Raw genomic sequence first — 20,664 nt, forward strand, 5'->3', positions numbered from 1 at the left:
ACCATCACCTCTCCCTGAAGATCCACTCCCCAAACGGGAACCAGAGCACGTCTTCCAAAGGCTCTGCTCTTCTTTTCAGAGAAGAAACCCTTAGAACAGATGAAGAGCTGTGATTTATTTTTTACTTTATTTTATTTTTTGGCTGTGCCGCCTGGCATGCAGGAGCTTAATTCCCCGACCAGGGATCGAACCCGTGCCCGCTGCAGTGGAAGCGCAGAGCCCTAACCACTGGACCGCCAGGGAATTCCCAGAGCTGTGATTTAAAGATACAAATGCTCCAGGCTCGGCCCACAGCCTAGGGGGTGACAATATATTCTGGGGCATTCTTCCCTCTGCTCTCTCTCTCCAGACTGGGGGGCCTCTGCTGTCTTGTCTGCTGCCTAGTCCTCCCCCTCTGCTCTCACTCCCTTCTCTCTGGCCCTGCAGCTTCCCTTAACTGACCATAATGTGAAAACAAAACACATTTCTAGCATTGGCTGTGCCTACTGAACAGTATGTTATGGTCCCGTTCCTAATTTAGAAACTTAGTGAGTTGTACAATTTCTATTTTTCTCTTTAAGGAAAAAATAAAGTCAGGCTCTCAAATGTTTCACACAGTACTGTCTGCCGTGGGAGAGTCTGCCTGGCAGGTCCCACCCCTCACTGGACCTCAGTTTCCCCATCTGCACATGAGAGGCTTAGAGCAGACAGACCATTCTGGGAGCCCCTCTAGCTGCTGCTGGCAGAGGGGTGTCCCTGACTCAGGTCAAGGGCCGAGAGGAGACCTGGCTGGGCTGTCCCTTCAGGTAGCCATGACCACATGCACGCTCACGCATACACTGTGAGACACGCTTGTGCACACACTACAGCCCCCCACCTGGAAAGGGCGTGCTGCTCAGCCCTGTGACCACACACACACACTCATGTGCCCACACCCTCAGATCACACTGAGCTTGGAAATGGGGAACGTGCCCCCCTCAGGCAGGCGATTACAGATTTAATTAAAAGTGACACAGTAAATAAAAAACATATAAAATGTAATTTGTGTGGGTAGCGAGGGGTGACTGGGGAGGGCGGTGTGGTTCCTGTTTTAATTAGCGTGCCTGCCTGTGATAGTGCCCCTCGACTGGCTCGGGCAGGTGGCCTGTGGGTGGCCCTTGTAGGGTGTGGGGGGCATCCACCCTCACTCCTGCCTGAGGCTGCCCAGAAGGCCCAGGAGGGGCCTCCCTGAGAACCCTGGAGGATTCCCTGCTTTCTGAAGTCCACGCAGAAGTTCTGGGACCTTTGCTTCAAGAACCTCCACCCAGTGGGCCCCTTGGATTCTGAGGCTACCCTGTCGGTGCTCATAGAATTGTGTCAGAACCAAGAGACTCCGGGGCCTTAAATCCTGCAGCTAGAGTTCCCCATTCAGTGTTTGACTCTTGGCCTCTTCTCCCTACACCTCCCAAGTTCTTCAGGAAGTTCATCCTGATGTCTGACTCAAATCCTTCTAGCTGTAGTGACCTGGTTTCCCCATTGTGCAAAGCTATACTGTCCCTGGAGCTTGGCATCTCAACCACCCTCTACTCAATCCCCCTGACCTCCATCTCCACCTCCCCCTGCTCACCAGGGAGAAGGAGGGAGGTGTTACAGGGTTGGTGTCTGTGAATGAGAAGTTGCTCCCTGTCCTGTGCCCATCTGATGTGGTAGGTCCTCAACCCTTCCTGCATGGGGCCAGGGAATGGGAGAGGGTAGGGAGGAGCTGCTCTGGGGACAGGTGGGGACTTGGCCCAGCACGTGGGGGAAGAGTTGTGTGCATGCATTTGTGTGAGCCCGTACATGCATAGGGGTGAGAGGCTCGGTGTTTTGTGTCTTGCTGAGAGTTAGCGTGAGGCTGTGCCTGAGAGTGGCTTGAGGCCTGCATGTGGGCAGGTCTGAGAGGTGAGCATGTGTGACCCTGGGTGTAGGGGGCTGAAGGTGGATGGGCACCTGGGACCTGGCAGTGCCCAGGCAGTGGGCCTTGCCCCCACGGTGGGTGGGAAGGGCTGCTCCCGATCACTCTGCACACTCACAGCCTTTGTAGATGTCCGTGGGGATCTGCACAGCCGTGTATGAATAGTTGACCTTGTTCTTGAAGTTCGAGTCCTCAACGAAGTCCAGCCGTAGGGTGCTGGCCTTGGACCCCCTTTCCACATCCTCACTCTCAGGGTCATCCTGTGGAAAGGGACCCCCCAACCATGGCAGTGTCAGGGCTGGGAAATGGTGGAGTGGGGTTGGATAGAACTGCAGGCAGGGGGGCCAGAATCTAGGAGATAGGGGCATCTCAGAATCAGAGACTACTGCAGAGACAGAGAGATGGAGAGACACAGGGACAGAGAGACATGGGGTATGGACCCCTTGCCTGGAAAGCCCGTGACACCCACCTGCCCCACCCACCATCCCCACATTTGCTAAACCCAAATTCCAGAGCCAAGACCAAACCAAGCCCTTCCTCACATCCTTGAAAACCAATTATCAGCGAAGGAGGCAAATCTTGGAGCTAGAGAGGAGTGGGCTGCAGACACCCTGCTCATGAGGACTTGCTCTGTGTAATCACAAGGCGGCCTCAGCACCCCGTCACAGGAGCTTTGCAACATACACGCCACAACTTGGTCCCACCTATCCCCTGCATGGAGTTCCTTTGGCACCAAGGAGAGGGCCCTAGCCCCGTCTGGGGGAGGGGCACCACCCCCTGCAGCAGGGTGGCTCTAGGGGCTGAGTTGGAGAGCGGGGAGTCCGTGGGAGAGCTGGGCTTGGGTCGGGGCTAGCACTGAGACCTGGTAACATCCAGAAGGAGGGTGTGTGGTGCCTGCTAGCAGAAGGACTATAAAGGCCCCCACTGACTTTCTAAAATGAGTTGCAGCCGTCTGACAGGTGCCAATTACAGCATCTCTCGGCCAGGCAGGCTGGGCATGCGCCGTGCGCCCCTGCCCACCACCACAGGCTGGCAGGAGTGGGTCTGCGACTATAGTGTTGATGCCGCAGCCGAGGTGGGGGGTGGGCAGGCACGGGTGCAGGTGTGCAAGGGGGAAGGGAAGATGGAGGTAGAAAGTGAAGGGGAAGATGAAGAAAAGCCGGATGGGGAGGCAAGGAGAGATGGAGAGCCACGCGAGGTAGGCGCAGAACTGGGGGTCTTTGTGCCCTGGGAGGAGGGAGTATAAGCAGCTGAACCAGCCACATGTTCCCTCGCTGCCCCTCAACGCCCCTGTGACCACCTTCAGCACCAGGCTCAGCTCATTTCCTCTCCCCAGTGGATCTCACGTGACGGCCGACCCCACTGCTCACTGGGTCCTGGTCACACCCCTCATGTTCCTGCCGCCAGGCTGTCTGTCTGGGGAAAGGGTGATCGTGCCTCCCCACCCAGCCAGCTGTGCTCTCCCCACCCAGGGAGTGCTCTGGGTGCACCCTCAGGCCTGGGGAATGAATTACTGCCTGGATGGTGGGTGCAGCTGGCTGGAGGGCCTGCAGCAAACACCCTTTTCATCTATCTCTTCATTGGATTTTGTAACAGCAAAATCCAAGCCATCTACTGCCTTGCCGTTGCCCCTCACCCAGTGTGCCACCCCTCTGCCCACCTCGGCACACCCTAGCCTCCTAGAAGCTCCTGGATGCTGGGTAAAGCTGGGGCAGGCAGCTGCTGAGCATGGAGGCCAGAGCAGGGAGCCGGCCGCCCCTGAGGTGTGAGCCACTCACGTTCTGCTGGGAGGAGGGGAAGTGCGGAAGAAGAAAGCCCCCGAAATGTCAGCGGCAGATGAAGGGCGCTGGAAAATTTAATCTCCCAACTTTCCCAACTAATGTGACATTTGGATTCTGTTCTGATAAGCTATCAGCTGGCGAACTTTTTCCTTCCTTCTTTCCCTCCCTACCCCCACCTTCTGGCTGGTAATTTAAAAGTAAATGGTCTAGAAAGATCTCTAACTGTACCTCTGGCAAAGATTAAAAAAACAAAACAACGTAACAGGCAGGAGAGTTGGGGAATGTGTGCGTGCTGATATTTATACTGGGGCTGGGAGGGCTGGGATTTTGGCCTAACTGACCCTGGCCCAGCCCCACCCGGGGTGAATCTCCCTCCCTGTGCTGTCCCTAGCCCCCCAGCAGATGTCCAAGGGGCTGGGGGCAGGGAGTCAGTGATTTAGAGCCAGGAGTTGGGGGCTGCTGGGAGCAGGGAGTCCAGGGAGGGGGCCGGGCACCAGACTGGCCAAAGAGACCCCTTAGTGTCACCCCGACGCCCAGGGGCTTTGTACGGTGGGCAACTGCCGTCTCCTGGTTTATATTTAATGCACTGATTGCTAAAATTACAGCCCGCTGCTGAGGGGGGTAAGGAATTAGATTCAGGGTCTAATTAAAGGTTTGTTCTTCATTTGAATTTCAGATTCCAGCTTTAATTTTAGCAACTTCTCTGGGAGCCACGGAGGCTCAGCCAAGGGGGAAGCACACCTGCTTTAGCCCACCCACCCCGCCTTCTCTGCGGCCCTGCCTGCCTGCCCTCCTGACGGCTCACCAAGGCCAGCCTGGCACCACAGACCCGCTGCAGGAATCCCTTCCTGCCTGCCCACCTCTTGGTGCCACTGGATACCTCCTGCTCGCTCCAGGCAACCCCCCAGGCCAATAGGCCCAGGAGTGGGAGTCTAGCTGTTGGGTCTTCTGCACCAGTCAGCACAGGTGGGGCCCCAGAGACTGAGTTGTGACACCTCTGTTTACAGAGGAAATAACCAGGTTCAACTACTTTTGTCTCAAAAGCAGGCAGATGAATTTGGGCCTTGACAGGTTCACCAAAACAGTCTGTTCCATGTGCCCTGCACCCTCAGACACTCTTGTCTCCTCTGTAGACCCCCTCACACCCCAAATGGTCACACTTTCACGTGAGTCCTCTGGTGACAGGGACCTCTCTCTGTCACAGGGCCACCCAAGCAGACGTGAACCAGTCAGTGAGGCAGAAGAGCAGTGTAGCTCTGGGTTCTCCGGTCAGTCCCAGCACCACCACTTCCGGGGTGGTGACCCCTGATGAGTCAGAGCCCTCTCCTTCATCTGAAGAACAGGCACAGGGACTGGGCTGCCTCTACAGCTGGGGTGAGACTGACTTAGCCCAGGGCCAACACTGATCATGGGGCCAGGCCGTGGGGTGGTCAGCACGCGGAAGCCACTTTCCCCTCACCACAGGGAAGGGTACCTGCACTCACCTGAAATACACCTGCATCCCGGCCCCGCCTGCCTACCTCCAGGAAGCCCTCGCCACCTGCTCCCTCTCTCCCCTACTCTCGCAGCACTCAGCATCCCTCTGTCCTCCCGATGCTGGTACTTGAACTGACCTAGGGGAGGAGGTCCAAGAGCCTCACCACCCTGCCCAGGGATGGGGCTGGGCCCGCCCCACACTGTACAGTGAAGCTGTGCCCCTTGGTGCCACAGAGACACGGCCCTGGAGGGGTCAGGGCCTCTAGGGAATTGTGGGAGGTGTAGGGCGGGGACCTGTGCAGCCACAACTCTGCAAGGCCAAGCTCAGAATGCTGAAGAGTGCTGAATCCTAACACTCATTTTACAGCTGAGGCCATGAGGTCCCAGAGAGGGGGGTGTGGCTCTGGCAGCTCCCCATCCCTGCCAGCATGGGTGGGGGCACTTACCAGCTCAGCGTCGGCCTTGGCGTCATAGTACACTATGTCTTCCTCCTGGTGGGGAAGAGATGCCTCATCACTCATGGTCGCCTGAGGTGCGGCCAGGACCCCCAGCTCTAAGGCCTGGAATGGCCCCCTCAGATTCCTCTGGGGCAGAGACCGCCCCCTTACCCATCCAGAGCTGCCATCCAGGGAGGGCTGGATGAGGCAGGCTGGATGCCCCACCCACACCCCAGCCAGACCGTCCTCAGGAGCTCTCACAGGCACCAGGAGGATGTGGTACCCCGGGTCGGTACCCCTGGGGCTCCCTGACTCTAGGATCAGGGTCTCTGCACTGCAGCCCTGCTGGGAGGTAGGGTTAGAGCCAGCCTATCTGCAGAGACTCTGGCTGAGGCAGTACCAAGGGAGAATTGAGGAAGATGGAAAAATAGAGCCGAGTCTGGGAAAGAGTGAAATAATGACTCGACACCGCATCTTCCAATTTCTTCTATTAAAAAGCCTGCTCATTACGAGCATGTACTTATTAATTATCTGTGATTTGTTGTGAAATGCAAGGGGGTTTACACAACAGGAGCGGGAGAAAACAAAGCCCGGCCCCTGTGCCTGCCTCCCAGCCCTCGCCTGCCTTTGCTAGCACCGCGTGTCCTGGCCTCGCCCGCCTGCCCGCCGCCTGGGTTCTCAGCCATCTGCACATCATAATCACCGGCCACCCCAGGGACCCGTAACACAAATGGGCTAATTTCATGTTTAATGATCTTTAATCAGAACTGAGCATGGCTGACAGCGGCTGCCAGAAGGTAAATCTGGTGCCATCAGGTGCCACCCGCTCAGGAGGGGCCACCCCACCCCTGCCTTGATAGGCCCTAAGGCCAGGACACAAGATAGGGCCACTGTCCGAGTCACCCTCCCCTGGTGCTCCTCAGCCCTGTTTTGTACAGCAAAAACCTGCAGCATGGCCCCGGAAGTCCCTTGTTCACTGGGAGCCTGTTTCTTTGTGGTCTGCAAATGGGGGTGATGACCAAGTGTGCTCCCAAGGGTCTGGCTGTAAAACAGCAAGCACAGAGCCAGCACTTACTCCACGGTGGGCCTCCCCTTGCCTGGGCCTGGCTGGGCCCCATGTGCTGTGTGATCGCAGGGCTGCACTGTTCCCTCTCTGAGCTCAGGCTCCTCATGGAGGGAGGGACTTAGCCTTGGTGACTGTCCAGGTGCTGGGTCTGAGGCCACGGTTTGAGGTGGTCGGTACCGGGGCTAGTCGTGGGGAACAGTCATGGGTTCTCTCCCACCAGAGGTCTGGGGGGTGCAGGCCACTGGCTGGACCTATAGGTATAGTCCAAGCATTCTGGAACATTGACTACAGGCCTGGCGCCATGCCTGGGCAAGACCACACCTCCTGATGACTGAAAGACCAAAGTTTCAGTCCTGTGAGGTATCTGCTGTGTCCAGCTAGGCCTCACACGCACTGCGGTACAGGGTTCTCCCAACAGCCCTATGACCCCGTTATACAGATGAGGAAGCTAAGGCAGGGATAAAAAAGGCGTTGCACCCCGGCTCCATTCTGCCTTCTCGACTCATCTCCAACCCCTCCCACACCTGCCCAACCACCAGTCCAGAGAGACTGGAGCTCAGGTGGGCCTGGGGTGGGGGTGAGGGCCGGGGCCCAGGCTCCAGGGTGCTCAGCCTTTCCCTGGGCCCAGCTCTGACCCAAGCGCGTAATGAAAGCTGACATTACATCAAACACAATAAGGAGTTTCGGTTGATGAAGATCATTCCTGAACACACAAACCTATTAAACCGAGGGGAAAAAATATCAATTCAACACAGTCGCTGGCGAAAAGAAAATGTGATTTGTTATCTAAAAGGGGGTTATAAACATGGCTCTGATGCTCTTTCCCTCTGTAATGAAAATAGGCAGGCACAGTGGGAGGACTGCAGATTAGAACATAGGGCTTCACTCACCAACCTTTTAGGCAAATCTTCTGCAAGGGCGGGAAAGGGCATGGGTGATGGGTAGGGGTCGGTGGCTCTAGGCCTCCAGAGTGACCTTCACAGTGACCCTCGTCTGGGCTCTCCTCACAGACCATGCCTGGGTCCTGCCTGACCTGGGCTGTCCCTGGGACACCTGGCATTCACTTGGGCCACCCGTCCAGCTACTCCAATGGCTGCCTTTGTCCTGCTGTTTCATGGACTCAGTGGAGGATGAGATGTTGGTGCATCAGTGACACAGAGGGAATGTATCACACAGAAGGATTCTAGCCCCCCCCTTCAGACTGCAGGTGAGGCTCAGGAATCTGTATGCAGTCTTGGTGCCCCAGGGACTCGGATACACGTGGGCAGGACTCCTCCCTACCTCTCCCATCTGGAGAGGGCCCATGTCCCTTCTTGGTAGAGAGTGGCATTAGCTATGGATGGTGGCACGCACGGTCACATGTGTGAAAATACATTGTAAACCCAGCTGTGGTCGCTATGTTTGATATGATGTGGAGCTGGGGACGGGGCAGGATGGGACCATTAGGGTCTGGTAGGAGGGTCCCTGGAAATGCCTCTGTGTCTGCTTTGGGCTGCAGGTGCCCCAGTGTCCACCACTAGTGCCCTGTCTCCGGGACACAACAAAGAGGTGGTACCACCTAGCGATTATGTGCAGGGGACTTGGCAAAGGGTCCTGGCCTCAAATCCTGACCTGAACATGTGAGCTCTGGGATCCTGAGCAGTGAGTGAAGACTGAGGCTGAAGCCTCACAAGTCCCTGTGGCCCCTTGAGGACTCCTGGAGGTCACCTCCATCTCACCGATGAGGCAAGGGTGCCTGCTAAACCCTTCAGCCTCAGTAAGGCTTTACCTCAGGGTTTTGATTTGCCACTTGTAAAATCAGAATGATGATGCTAGGACAGGGAGTGAGGCCTCTCCAGAGGTTCGGGACAACCCAACCCAACCCATGAGCGGCCCCCTTAAGCCTGTAACTTCACAGGCCCCGGGAGGGGTCTGAATGTGGAAGAAACCCTCTGGTTGGGGTGAAACGTATGTCCTTAACGTCCAGGGTACACACCTCTGACACCCCCTCCATTACGTGGTATTTTAGGGGCCATTTTGCACAAACTGGGCAGGGAGTGGGGGGAATCACCCCCTCTGAACTCACACACATGCCTCCCCGCAAAGTGGATTTCTGTGCATATATGACACATGAGGAGTGGGGCTAGGGGGCCCACACGGCCCTTGTATAGATGACACACACACTCTCCTTAGCTGCAGCTGAGCCCAAGAGAGAGCATGAGGGATGCTGGCAGGTGGGCAGCAGGGTGAGGAAGTGAGAGTGGGGTGAGCATGGGGAATAGCAATTGGCAACTACGTTTGGTGCCATGGAAGGCGGCTGCTGTGGCTTGGTCAGACCTGACTGCCGCTTGCTCACCAGGCCCCTGTGCAGGACCCAGGCAGCTACCCGGCTGCACCAGTGAGGACGCTTGGCCTTCCTGCCCTGGCTCACTGCCAGCCCAGCTCAGCCAACAGGACTGTTTCTGAGAGAGCCGTCTGTCGCTGGCTTGGCAGAGAGGCAGGCAGCAGGCCCTGTGGCTGGGGCAGACCTCGGGCCGGGGAGCCACCTGTCCTGTCCAGCCGGCTCCTTGGCCTGGCCCAGCCTTCGCAGCCTTCTCTTTAGGTTCCCAGGCAGAGCTATGTCTCCCATTAGACTCCCAGGGCAGGGCTTTGTCTCCTGCAGGCCCTAGGGCTGGCACTGAGGCCCTGGAACCAATGGCCTCTCCTGCCTCCCCGACCCATGCCCTGGCCCAGTTCCTCCTTGGTGGCCGTCTAGATAGCAGATAATGCTGGCACAACGAGGTGCTGGCACCAGGCACAGTGTCCGGCAGGCGGGCCATCTTCATCCACCCTAAGTGTTATGGGCACCAAAGCACCTGCTGCCTGTCTACAGCGGCCATGGGAGGTGCTGCCTGCTAACAAGGGCCGTGGTGTCCAAGGGCTGCAGCCAGGGCTGTGGCTACAGGTTCGCTACCCTTGCCATGGCAAGGAGTGTGGGGTCATGACCTGGGAGTAGGGAGAGGAGCATGGCTTCACATCCAGATATTTTTCCCTCACTCTCTTGTCTCTCTTGACCTTGCAGACTCCAGGATTCCCCAAGTCCCTGGGCTGGTGTCAATGGTGTGATTGTGTGTGTATGTGTGTACACCATTGCCTGTTTCTCAGAGGTCTGCATGCAAACCTACTGTGTGCTATTGACACAGGCAGGGCCACACCCTACTGATCATATAGTGGATTCCAGTCTGGCCCCATGGGTCAAGGGTTTCCTCTGTGCCCAGAACTGCTGACTGCCATCCTCCCCACCTCAGAGATAAGAAGACTGAGGCCCTGGTCACTCTGTCCACAGGGCACCTGGCTAGGCACATGGACAGGTGATGGGCAGCACTGAGTCAGGCTCAACTGCTTCTGGCCAAGAGAAGCCAGATGGGGCAGACAGATGAGCCCACTGGGCCACTGGCCTGGGGGAGCATGCACTGGGAACCATCTGTGATGGGGGCACCAAAGGCGGGTGCTGTGGGCAGTGGGGGCTAATCCTAGAGTTGTGGCCAGAAAGAGGAGCTCTAGGGAGTTAACTGCAGTGGGAGGTGTTGCCCTTCTGAAGGAGGTAAGGGTATTCCTAAGAAGGCCTGGCTTGTGTAAAGGGCCTGAGCTTGTCACTGGGTGTGCTCCTGAATGCTGGGAAGGAACATGACTCCTTATCTGTCACCTCCTGAACGTTGTTGGCAAGGACATAGTTTCAAGGGTGGGTGGTATGCCTTCAAGGGACAAAACACCATCCTTTCTGCAGCCTGAAGTCCCCATATCCCCCCTGGCATGGACAGTCTGCACCCTGGCAGCTCTCCCTGGCAGCCCAGGCAGGGCTGGCTGGCAAGTCAGCTAATGGGCCCATCATTAGCACTGATGCCTTTTAGCTCGGCTGCTGGGCAGCTCAGCACTCCTGGGGAAGGGAAGGGCCCTGACCTTGCAGCTGGAAAGGAGGGGGCGCCTACAGCTCCACTCTGCCCAAGATACCTGTGGGACAGACAAACAGGTAGACTAATGGACTGGTGGGGGTGGGCAACAAGCATCAGGCAAACACGGCTGGGCCCAGCTGGCCCTGTGGTCACACCCATAGCTGGGGGCATCTCAGGTCAAGCTAGGGGGTGGGGCCAGCAGAGTCCTCTCCTGCCTTAGGACAGAAGCACCCAGAGCCTATGGGCTGGTGTGGCCAGAGATGCACCCACACCATCACCAACTTGCACCTACATGGCCTGATGTGTGGACCGACCCTTTGACACATCACACCTGAGCTGACAGATAGCCCCCCGACACCAGCTGGTCGTTTGCCAAATGGGGAAACTGAAGCCCAGAGAGGGGTGAGCCCTTGCTGGGTCCCGCAGGGACTGTGACCCAGTGTGCAGGGAGTGGGTCCTCAAGTAGCACCATCTCAGCATCTCCTGGACACCCTGAGACCTGGGCCTTCCTTCCCGGTAGGCCCCCGTGGTGCCCACCCGGCCTGCGATAAGCCGTTTCTGTCTTGGAGTAGCTGAAAATCAGGGGTCAGGGGTCCAGTAGGATGGTCCTTGGAAATCTTGGGTTTTCTGCAGAGTCAGGGAGAAAAAACCGGTTTGGGGCCGAGGCAGCCTCTTCGTCTTCCTGTTTGGGGCCTACACTGGGAGGGAGAGAAAGCCAGGCCGAGGGCTTTCATTCCCTTATTTCCTGATTCCTTCATTCCCTCTCCTGTGCCTGCTCTGCGTGTCTGTCCTGGGTGGGGAGGGGAGGAAGCAGATACATCAGAAACAAAAGAAGGGACAGAGCGGGAGCCAAGGGTTCTGGATTCCCAGAAGGTGGAGGGGCTGATGGGCTGGGGAGCAGGAGCAGCCTCACTGGGAAGAGGCAAGACAAGCTGGGCTTCAAAAGGAGGAACGGGGGCTTCCCTGGTGGCGCAGTGGTTGAGAGTCCGCCTGCTGGTGCAGGGGACACGGGTTCGTGCCCCGGTCCGGGAAGATCCCACATGCCGCGGAGCGGCTGGGCCCGTGAGCCATGGCCGCTGAGCCTGCGCGTCCGTGAGAGGCCCGCGTACCGTAAAAAAAAAAAAAAAAAAGGAGGAACGGAGGGCATTCTGGGTGGAGAGATCAAGAATGGGCCTGGAGTGAGGTGTTCGGTGTGGCTGGAGCACAGGAGGAGGGGAGGGAGGAGGCAGGTTGACGAGAGAGGCAGGGACAGCCAGATCCTGGGGCCTTGAGCGCAGGCTCAGGCTGGGCATTGCAGGGAGTCGCCAGGGTGAGGTTATTTGCAGGTGGGGGCACATCCAAGTGGCCAGGGAGTGCAAATGGAGGCTGCTGTGTGTATTTCTGATCAAGAGGCTGAGGAGGCACGGTGGCCCAGGGATGGGTTTGTAGTGCTGGAATGGGGAGCGAGAAAAAACCCAGCCCCCAGCTCCCAGGGAGGGAGGATCGGTCCAGGGAGTCGTTAGTTCATTAATGTGTTCACTGTAAACAATCATCTGTTACCCACAACTCCATGTGAGCTCCCTGAGGGCAGCACCCAGCACCCACCAGGCAGCAAAGGAAGAGTGCTATGGTGTGCGCTCAGGGTGGCCTGGGGGGATGGGGACTGGGGAGAAGGAACAGGTTTAGGGGGCCTGCATCATAGGCATGCACCCCCTGGCACCTGACGGCACAGCTGTGAGACTCTGCCCCCAACAGGTGACCTCAGGTAGGTCTAACCACTCTGTGCCTCAGGGTTCTCATCAGTTAAGTAGGGATAATAATCCCTCCTGCCTCCTAGAGGTGCCAGGCTCAGAGTTGGAGTGAGTCAAGGCCTCCCCCGTCCCCCTTATTGGCCCCTGGGTGCCAGGGGGCAGCTCTTGGTGCCTCTCCCTGCATTTAGCACAGAGACCACTGGGAGGCGTGGCCCACATGCCTGAGCGGCTGTGGAGGACACAGCGAGCCCTGCCAACTGGTCTGGTCCCCGAGGGTTCCGTCATCCTTGGCATCGGGGGTTTCCTGAGTCTGGGAGGAACGCTGCTTCAGTCTCTCTTCTGGTTTACTGTTATCCTTTGACAGGAAAGGTGCAGGTGTGTCCAGTCTTGCCCAAATCAAACGCAAGCTGCCTGAATATGTGAGCCACCTGGGTGTGCGGCTGGGGATCAATGAGGCTTTCCTTCTCTCCCCCACATTCTGGGCCCTTCTGTCCTCAGAAAGAGTCCTGCTCCCAGCTTCTCACGCTGCCACTTGCTCTGCGCCCAAGCCCCTTCTGAGCTTTGCTGGCGGAAGGAGAGGATTTAGTGGCTGTGACAGTCTGGTCCCCGATCCCAGCCTGGCAGCCTTCTGGAAGACAGGCTGCTGCTCGGGGAAGTCTGGGAAGGGGATAGGGTCCCTTTCCCCCAGCATCTCTTTCAGGTCAGTGTATTAAAGTCTGGGAAGTCCTGGAGTCAAGAGGCCTCTCTGCCCCAGGGGCTGTCCAAGGAGTCTGTGCACCTCCTTAACCACCAAGGGGATGCCAACTTTTGGGGAGCATCATTTCAGAGTAGCCTATGTGCTCATGGGGGACTCCATAGCTCCTCTGGGAGCTGGGAGTGGAATGAGAGGTTCATATCTGCACCCTGTGTCCCAGCACCAAGGGGAGCCTCAAATGTTTGCTGAACATTGGGCAAAGGTTCCCGGCTCCACCCCACAGAGCCCTTGGTGCCCTTCCAGTGGGTCTGGGCAGCTTCCCTCTCCCTCTTCCCCTGCATGCACATCCACCCTTGCTGCGGGTGGGCAGGTCCTAGGGGCTGGGGAGGGCACTGCAGTTCTTACCTTGATGTTGTCCTGCCAGCGGTGGGCCTTCTGGAAGTTCTCTGCAGCGTCAGCCAATCTCTGAGGGACAGAGCACAGGGAGGTCAGAGACTGAGGAAGGTCTGTGCCCAGCCCAAAGCCTTCTCCATCCCCAGCAGTCCCTGGGGCCAGACTGGCTCAGGGACTCCCTGGACATCGTGCCAGACTCTCAGAGATTCCTTGATCTCAGACATTCTCCAGCTTGCTCTGTGGGCCCTTCCCCCACCCACATCGGGCTCCCACAGGAAAGGTGAAGCCTGCACAGACCTGAGTGGCATCTCCATGGGACTCCCTGGACTTCAGCTCAGCCACATTTCCTGCCCACAGGAAGGCAGGGGGACCCCTGAGGCATATTAAGACCCAGGCCCTGGAGCCAAGCCCACTGACACTCTCTACTAGCTACAAACCAGTGTCACCCCAGCGTCAAGAGGAAGGCCTTCCCCAGCCAAAGAGGAAATGCCACAAGTGACAGAGTGCCTCGCTGATGCACCTTTGCCCCCAGCTTGCTCAGGGCCCAGAAGGAGGTGCCCACAGCCCACCTCTGCCCACCCAGGCCTGTCCCCACTGTCCCTGTCCTGGTTTCCTGAGCCCCCTCCCAGCAGGGCTCTCTAAGCCTTCTGTCCGCACAAGCCTGGTCCATCCTTTGGTGCTGGTTCCTGTGGCCTCCTCCACTGAGGCCCCTGTGCCTGTGAGCACAGCTGCGTCTGTCCATCCCACACCTTGTTACCCAATACACCTAGTGCCAGACTGTGCTGATGTTTGGAGATATGGCAGAGCCAGCCCTGCCCTCCCACAGTTCAGAGGAGAAAACAGACATAACCAGGCAGAATAACTAGGGCAGGACTAGCTGAGGTGCTTTGGGAAGCTCAGCATTGTGGGAACTTGGGAGGTCAGGGAAGGCTTCCTGGAGGAGGTGCTGGAAACTCGCTACCCTTTGGGCCTGAATCCTGACCCAGAGATTCTTACTTTGTGCCTCCGTAGATCCTGTCCCTTTAGGAAGTCTTTTTTTAAAATTAATTAATTAATTAATTTTTATTTTGGGCTGTGTTGGGTCTTCATTGCTGCGTGCGGGCTTTCTCTAGTTGCAGCGAGCGGGGGCTACTCTTTGTTGCGGTGCACAGGCTCCTCATGGCGGTGGCTTCTCTTGTTGTGGAGCACGGGCTCTAGGCACACAGGCTTCAGTAGTTGTGGCACGCAGGCTCAGTAGTTGTGGTGCACGGGCTTAGCTGCTCTGCAGAATGTGGGATCTTCCCGGACCAGGGCTCAAACCCTTGTACCCTGCATTGGCAGGCGGATTCTTAACCACTGCGCCACCACGGAAGTCCCCCTTTAGGAAGTTTTGAGGCTCCTGAGGACAGGACTGAGCCTGGCCCTCTAGGGCCTCCTGCAGAGCTGAGTGCAGTGAAGTCCTGTTCATCATAATGATGACTGTCACCCTGAACTGATCATCTGCTGCATCCAAGCCCTCCCCCAGGCCAGGGACACATCACGTGTACCTGTCACCATTCACAACGTGCTTGACGTGTCCTCCTCAGATGAAGGTACCCAGCACAGAGGTGGTGAGCAGCCTGCCTAAGGTCACAGAGGAGCTCTGGGTTGGGCTGGGGCCCTCACCACCAAATTTGCCTCGCCCAGCCCATGACCAAAGTCCGAAGGTATGCTCCACAGGGCCCACCATGCCTGGGGAGGAAAAGAGTAGCTCTTGGTGTGGAAGGGGCTCTGGTCCCCAACTCCCCGCCCTATTTGACCCCATGAGTGGAGCAGTAGGGTCCTGCCTTCTGGCCTCCAGCCCCCACTCAGAGGGCCCTGCCCCCTTGGTATTCAAGACAAAGACTCCCATCCATCAGTCCAGGCCTGATGGCTTGTGGGCCCAAGAGGGGAAATTCTAAAATAAAGCCTGGCAGCTGCCCATTGGGGGAAATGGGAGACCAGCTTTTCCTCCCTTCTAGAGTGGAACAGTGTGGTGGGGGCCTGGTGGGACTCCCTGTAGAGCCGCAGCCTCCACTCGCTGGGCAGGATGCCACCTCTGGCTGTTAGAAGGGCTGTGCAGAGCTATCCCTACTCCCGCTGGGCCTGGCTCCCCCTCCTCCTCAGGGCAAAAGCACTGAATGCTGGGAAGGCTATGAGGCTGGGGGACCTGGGGGCAGGGTGGGAAAGTCAAACTCCCTCACTTCACATTGCTGAGACCCTCCTGCCACCCCCACCCGTCTTTTTTGCAGGTTTTGTCCTCTGCCCACCTGTTACTGCAGTGACTGCTTGGGTGGGCCCTACCCCAATAATCCAGCTTCAGGAACCATAGGCCTCTCTTCTCCCAGATGGCTCTCAGGTCTTGCCTCCAATCCTGGCCCCTCCTGAGCTCCTGGATACCTTTCTGGGGTAACCCTTAGGCCCACCAGAGCTTACAACACCCCCTCTTAGAATGAGCCCCTCCACCCTGTGACCACTGCCCCTACATCCCACCCTTAGTGTTCTTCACACCGCCTTACTGATCATCCCCAGCCCAGGCTCCTGCGTCCTCTCTTGCTCTTCGTCATCCTTCTCCACACAGCAGCTGCAGCCTTCAAAATGTGGATCCTGGGGCTTTCCTAAGGCCCCAGGAGCCCCCCTGTGCCCAACTCCTGCCCCTCCCTTTCCATCCTGGGTCCTCCTCTCAGCCTAAACCACAAACACCCCCACCCAAGCCCGACCCCGATGGGTCCTGATTCACAAGCTGGCAGTGCCCTTCCGCAGAGGACATTACTGTGTGACACACACGGTTAACAACACTTGTCACTCCTGTTAATGGAGCACTGACCATGCGAGCTTGGCACCAGGCCTGGAATGGAGTGTGGGAGCCCAGGGAACATCCCCTGGGGCTGCATCTTGAGGGGTGAGTCTCAGGCAGTCACTGGATACCCCTTTTCCTTGCCCGGTGGCCCAACACCTTCCCAGGGATCCAGACCCTTCTCAGAGTGGGCCTGGAGCCATTGCCACTTCATGGACGATGAGGCTGGGACACATGTGGGAACAACCGGATCAGGTCCCTTGCCACAGAAAAGCCACACGGTTGATAGGGTTGCAAACACCAAACAGACACTAGTTGAAGTCTCCAAACTGGGCCACGGCCTTGAGGAGCTGTCCTCTCCAGCCCCTACCTCCCCCGCTGGCCAGCGGATGCCAGCTCCTTCACCCTTCAGGACTTAGGTCTGACCCTGGGATTCACAGGCCTCAGGAACATGGGGGCTGATGGCCCCTCAGGCTCGCTAGCCTAGTGGCCAAGGTGAGGGAGACCAGGGAGGGAGGGCCCCAGCCTCCAGCCTCCTTGAACTCATGGAGTCCCATGGGCTCAAAGGCCCGGGTCAGCCCGCTGACTCGTGAATAACGGAGTTGCAATAGCCACAGCGAAAGGATTACTTTTAATCCTCAGTAATGATCAAGCCATTATTATTTTTTCGGTGTTACAGATCAATCAGTCCATCCCCAGGCACCGGACGTGTGGAAACTGCTAAATCCACAGGCCTGGTGGTGCGGGAGGAAGGGCTGAGGCAGCTGAACGGTGGGGGGGGGGGGGGGTGGATGGGGCAGGCTGTGGCTGCACGCGGTCTCTCAGGCCTGAGGGTGAGAGGGAAGAGGACGGGAATACACATGGCACGCACGAGGGGCCCCAGGTGGGGATCAGAGCTTGGACCCTAGAGCCTTGGGTTCAGACCCCAGCTTCCCCCTCCAGCTCTCAATTTCCTGCCTATAAATTAGAAGTAGTAACCTTACCCACGCAGACGGTAGTTAGGTTCTTGGCAGCCCCCTTGCTCCAACTGCCAGTAGCTGTCCATAAAGCCCAGTGCCCTGGTGTTTCACTTGCTGGCTCTAAGCACACAAGCCTTTTGTCCACCTCTGGGCCTTCCTGGCATCCACTCTTTCTGCTTGGGATGTGCTCCCCATCATCTCAGTCAGTGCTATCAGACTGTCACCTCTTCTGGAAGCCTCCTATTGCCCTTGTCCTGTCCATGGGCTCCCCTCCCCTCTGCCAGGCACTCAGACTTGTGCTCCTGTCTTCACAGAGCCCACAACAGTCAGGCCTGCTCGGGGCTGGCTGGGAGACTGCTCACAGCCCTGCCTCTGCCTCTGCCCTGCCCCGAGGTTCATCCTCCTTGCGCTTCCCTCCCACCTCCCCCAAGTCCTCCTGATGGCCTGGGGTAGACAGGATGGGGAAGGACACTGAGATCCAGAAGTAAAGGGAGAACCTACAAAGACTCCTAGCAGGGCAGGGGCAGCAGTGGGAACATGGCTCACTTCATCTCAGGGCTCCTGCCTGCCTGGGGGAGATGTGCTCTGTTCCCATCCCTGACCCTGAATACCTGTTCCCTGGGACCAGCTCCCTGCTCGGGCTCTGGGCTCTGGGCTCTGCTCTCAGAGCCACCTGCAGTCTCTGGCTCTCCTGCTACCAGGCCCCTGCACATTCCGCTCCCTCCTTGTGCACTCCTGCCCAGACTCCTCCAGCCTGTTTCATTCCCTCACCCTTGAGGCGTTAGCTTAGACCCCATTCTCCTCCTAACCACTTCCTGACCCATGGCAGGCTCCCATCTCTCCCCATCATGAACTTAGAGAACCCTCTGCTTTTCCCCTTGAGCTGAGCTTGGTGGGCACTGTATCTGGCAGCTATCAAGTTTACAGTAACCTGGCCCCTGGCACGTAGTAGGTACACAATGAACATCTGATAAATCAAAGTCAGAATGTCTCTGAACCTGGGTAAAGGCTTGAGTCTGGACCTGCCTGGTCAGCTGTATGACCCTAGGTGTGTGGTTTAACCTCTCTGAGACTTTTTCTTCATCACATCCTGGAGGGTGAGGGCTGCCTATGAAGGTGATGCTACGGAGTTGCTGATGGTGGCTTGCCTGGCCTGCGATGTCTCCATCACGGCCAAGGCGTTGGAGGGAACTGTGGTGGGACTGCTGAGCAGGGCTGCTCACGGCTAAGTCAATTACGATAACAGCGGGCATTTCAGAGGCAATTATCAGAGAGTTTCACTTAACAATCAATTTCCCTCAGCTCCGGAAACTGTTCTTACGGGAAAGGGCAAGAAAGAGGAGGACTGGGCTGTGGACAAAGCTCCCCTGGGGGAGCAGCCCCCTCTACAGACACCTTTGAATTTCACTAAGTTCAAAGTCTCTCAATTGCTCTGGAGCTGAGATAGACCATGACCTAAGATAAGGGACCTGAGGCCACGGTGGCTGCCCCTCAGAGGCCAACACCTGGAGGATAAGGTCCCCCTCTGGAGGAGCGGGGCTTGGGCCTGGTGGGTTGGAGCCCTCAGGCTTCTCCACTCCATCCTCTTTGAGGTCCCACTCCTCCCCCCAGGCTGGTGACCCCACTTCTCCTTGGCCTCCTCCCTTCATCCCCCTCACCTGGAGCCCCCCCCCCCCCACTGCTGGCCTAGCCTGAAAGGGTCTGGGGAGTAACTACCCATCAAACAGGATTTGTTTTGTGCAGCCCAGAGGGAAAGATTGAATGAGTTTTTTGGTCTTAATTGGTTATAGCTACTTTCTCTTCCAAGAGGTTATGAGAGGCTTAGGATAAAAGGCCCTGAACCCATGAGGCACAGGATATTGAGATATGTGCCAATGGGGGCTGAGCCTGGCAGAAGCTGTGATGGGGGCTCTGAGGTAGAGGTTGGGGGCAGCAAGCCCAGAGTAAAGTCCTAGCACCAAGTAGGTGCCCCAAGAACACCGCCAGAGGGTTGCAAAGAAGGTAATGATGACAGGATGATACCAGACACTGCCCCTGAAATTACCCTGAGCTGACTGGTGCAGTTAATCCAACGGCAGGTGGAAGACTGTATCTCTTCCTCACCCTCCCCACCCCACCCCTAGCAAGACACCTAAGAGGTGGCTTTTTTTTTTTTTTTTGCGGTATGCGGGCCTCTCACTGCTGTGGCCTCTCCCTTTGCGGAGCACAGGCTCCGGACGCGCAGGCTCAGCGGCCATGGCTCACAGGCCCAGCCGCTCCGCGGCATGTGGTATCTTCCCAGTCTGGGGCACGAACCCGTGTCCCCTGCATCGGCAGGCGGACTCTCAACCACTGCGCCACCAGGGAAGCCTGAGAGGTGGATTCTTTTGTTCCCCGTTCTGTAAGGGGACTGAGCATTAGTGCCACTGCCCCAGGCTCCTGGTGAGGAAGTGGTGGAGGGGGCATCAGTAGGCCTACCAGCAGTGTTGGATGCCGAATGTTCCAGGGAAGGATCAGGTCTGGCCAGGTGGGGCGTGGCTGGTTGGGCTCAGGTGTTCCTTACCTGCTTCCCAGAGTGGTTCCTTTGCCCTTTCCCCAGGAGAGGGGATCAGTAACTGGACTCTCAGATGCTGCTCTGAGCCAATCCCCCCCATCCTTGGTGTCACTGGACCCAGTCCCTGGGAAGGGGTAAGCACCAGGGTGCCCAGAAGCCCCTGCCCAGCACAGCACTGCCACCACTGCCACCCTGCTTCCCTCCCCACCTGTGGGCCCTGTATTTAACTCTGTATTTTGTACTGATAGATACTAAATGCAGATTTCCAATTTTCAGAGCAGTTATGGTCTAATGAGTAAATAATATACATATTTCAAACTGTCTAAAAAACATATCTGCATAATCAAAATATCTGCATAATAATGAAGCAAGATGCAGTTCAGCAAGGAAGGCACTGGAGCCCCAGGGCTGACAATAGGGCAAGATGCACAGGCAAGTGAGGAGTCCTGGCCCTGTGGGTCCATTCTTCCTGCCACCTCAGCCTGAATGGGTGTTTGTCTGTCTGTCTACTGCCTTCTTCAAGCAGGTTCACCCATGGTCAGGGACCAGGAGAATCCTAACTTGGCCCTGTTCCTGCACAACTTGTGCCTGGGGAAGGTGCACGTGTGGGCAGACAGTGCTTGCTACGTGAGCGATGGGTATCCTGATGCCTCTGACTGCTCAGAGCTTTATGGGCACAACCTCACTCACCACAACCTTCTGAAGGCGGTCCTGTCCTGATCCCCATATTGCTGGGTTCTGAGGGGTGAAGAGAAGTGCACCAGTGTGGGCAGAGCAGGCTGACAGGACCCATGACTTTTGTATGGCAGGTGATGAAGAGGTTGGTGGCTTTGCCTTCCGGTCAAATGTGCTGCCGACACTGGCACCTCCTGGGCAGCACCAGCACTCAGCCTTCTGGTGAGCCCTCCCGCCTTCTCCACCCCTTCTCTCCAAAGTCCCTTCTTTCACCCGCTTCCTGCATCCATCCACACAGGACAC

The 20,664-nt window shown here is 57.3% G+C and overlaps 1 protein-coding gene across 4 annotated transcripts in view; it reads right to left on the bottom strand.

Moving 5' to 3' along the window:
- The window catches only part of CACNA2D2 (calcium voltage-gated channel auxiliary subunit alpha2delta 2), a gene marked incomplete at both ends in the record, with an annotated part of 136,977 nt that overhangs the window by 17,522 nt on the left and 98,791 nt on the right, over nucleotides 1–20,664 (bottom strand). For all 4 annotated transcript variants that reach the window (XM_082663790.1, XM_082663789.1, XM_082663791.1 and 1 more), the window contains 3 exons: nucleotides 2,031–2,172; nucleotides 5,616–5,660; nucleotides 13,413–13,472. In XM_082663790.1, the coding sequence (XP_082519916.1) occupies nucleotides 2,031–2,172; nucleotides 5,616–5,660; nucleotides 13,413–13,472 (247 nt within the window). The remainder of the gene's footprint in view (nucleotides 1–2,030; nucleotides 2,173–5,615; nucleotides 5,661–13,412; nucleotides 13,473–20,664) is intronic.

The sequence above is a fragment of the Grampus griseus genome, assembly GCF_964374135.1.
Source record: "Grampus griseus genome assembly, chromosome: 10".
Classification (NCBI taxonomy): domain Eukaryota; kingdom Metazoa; phylum Chordata; class Mammalia; order Artiodactyla; family Delphinidae; genus Grampus; species Grampus griseus.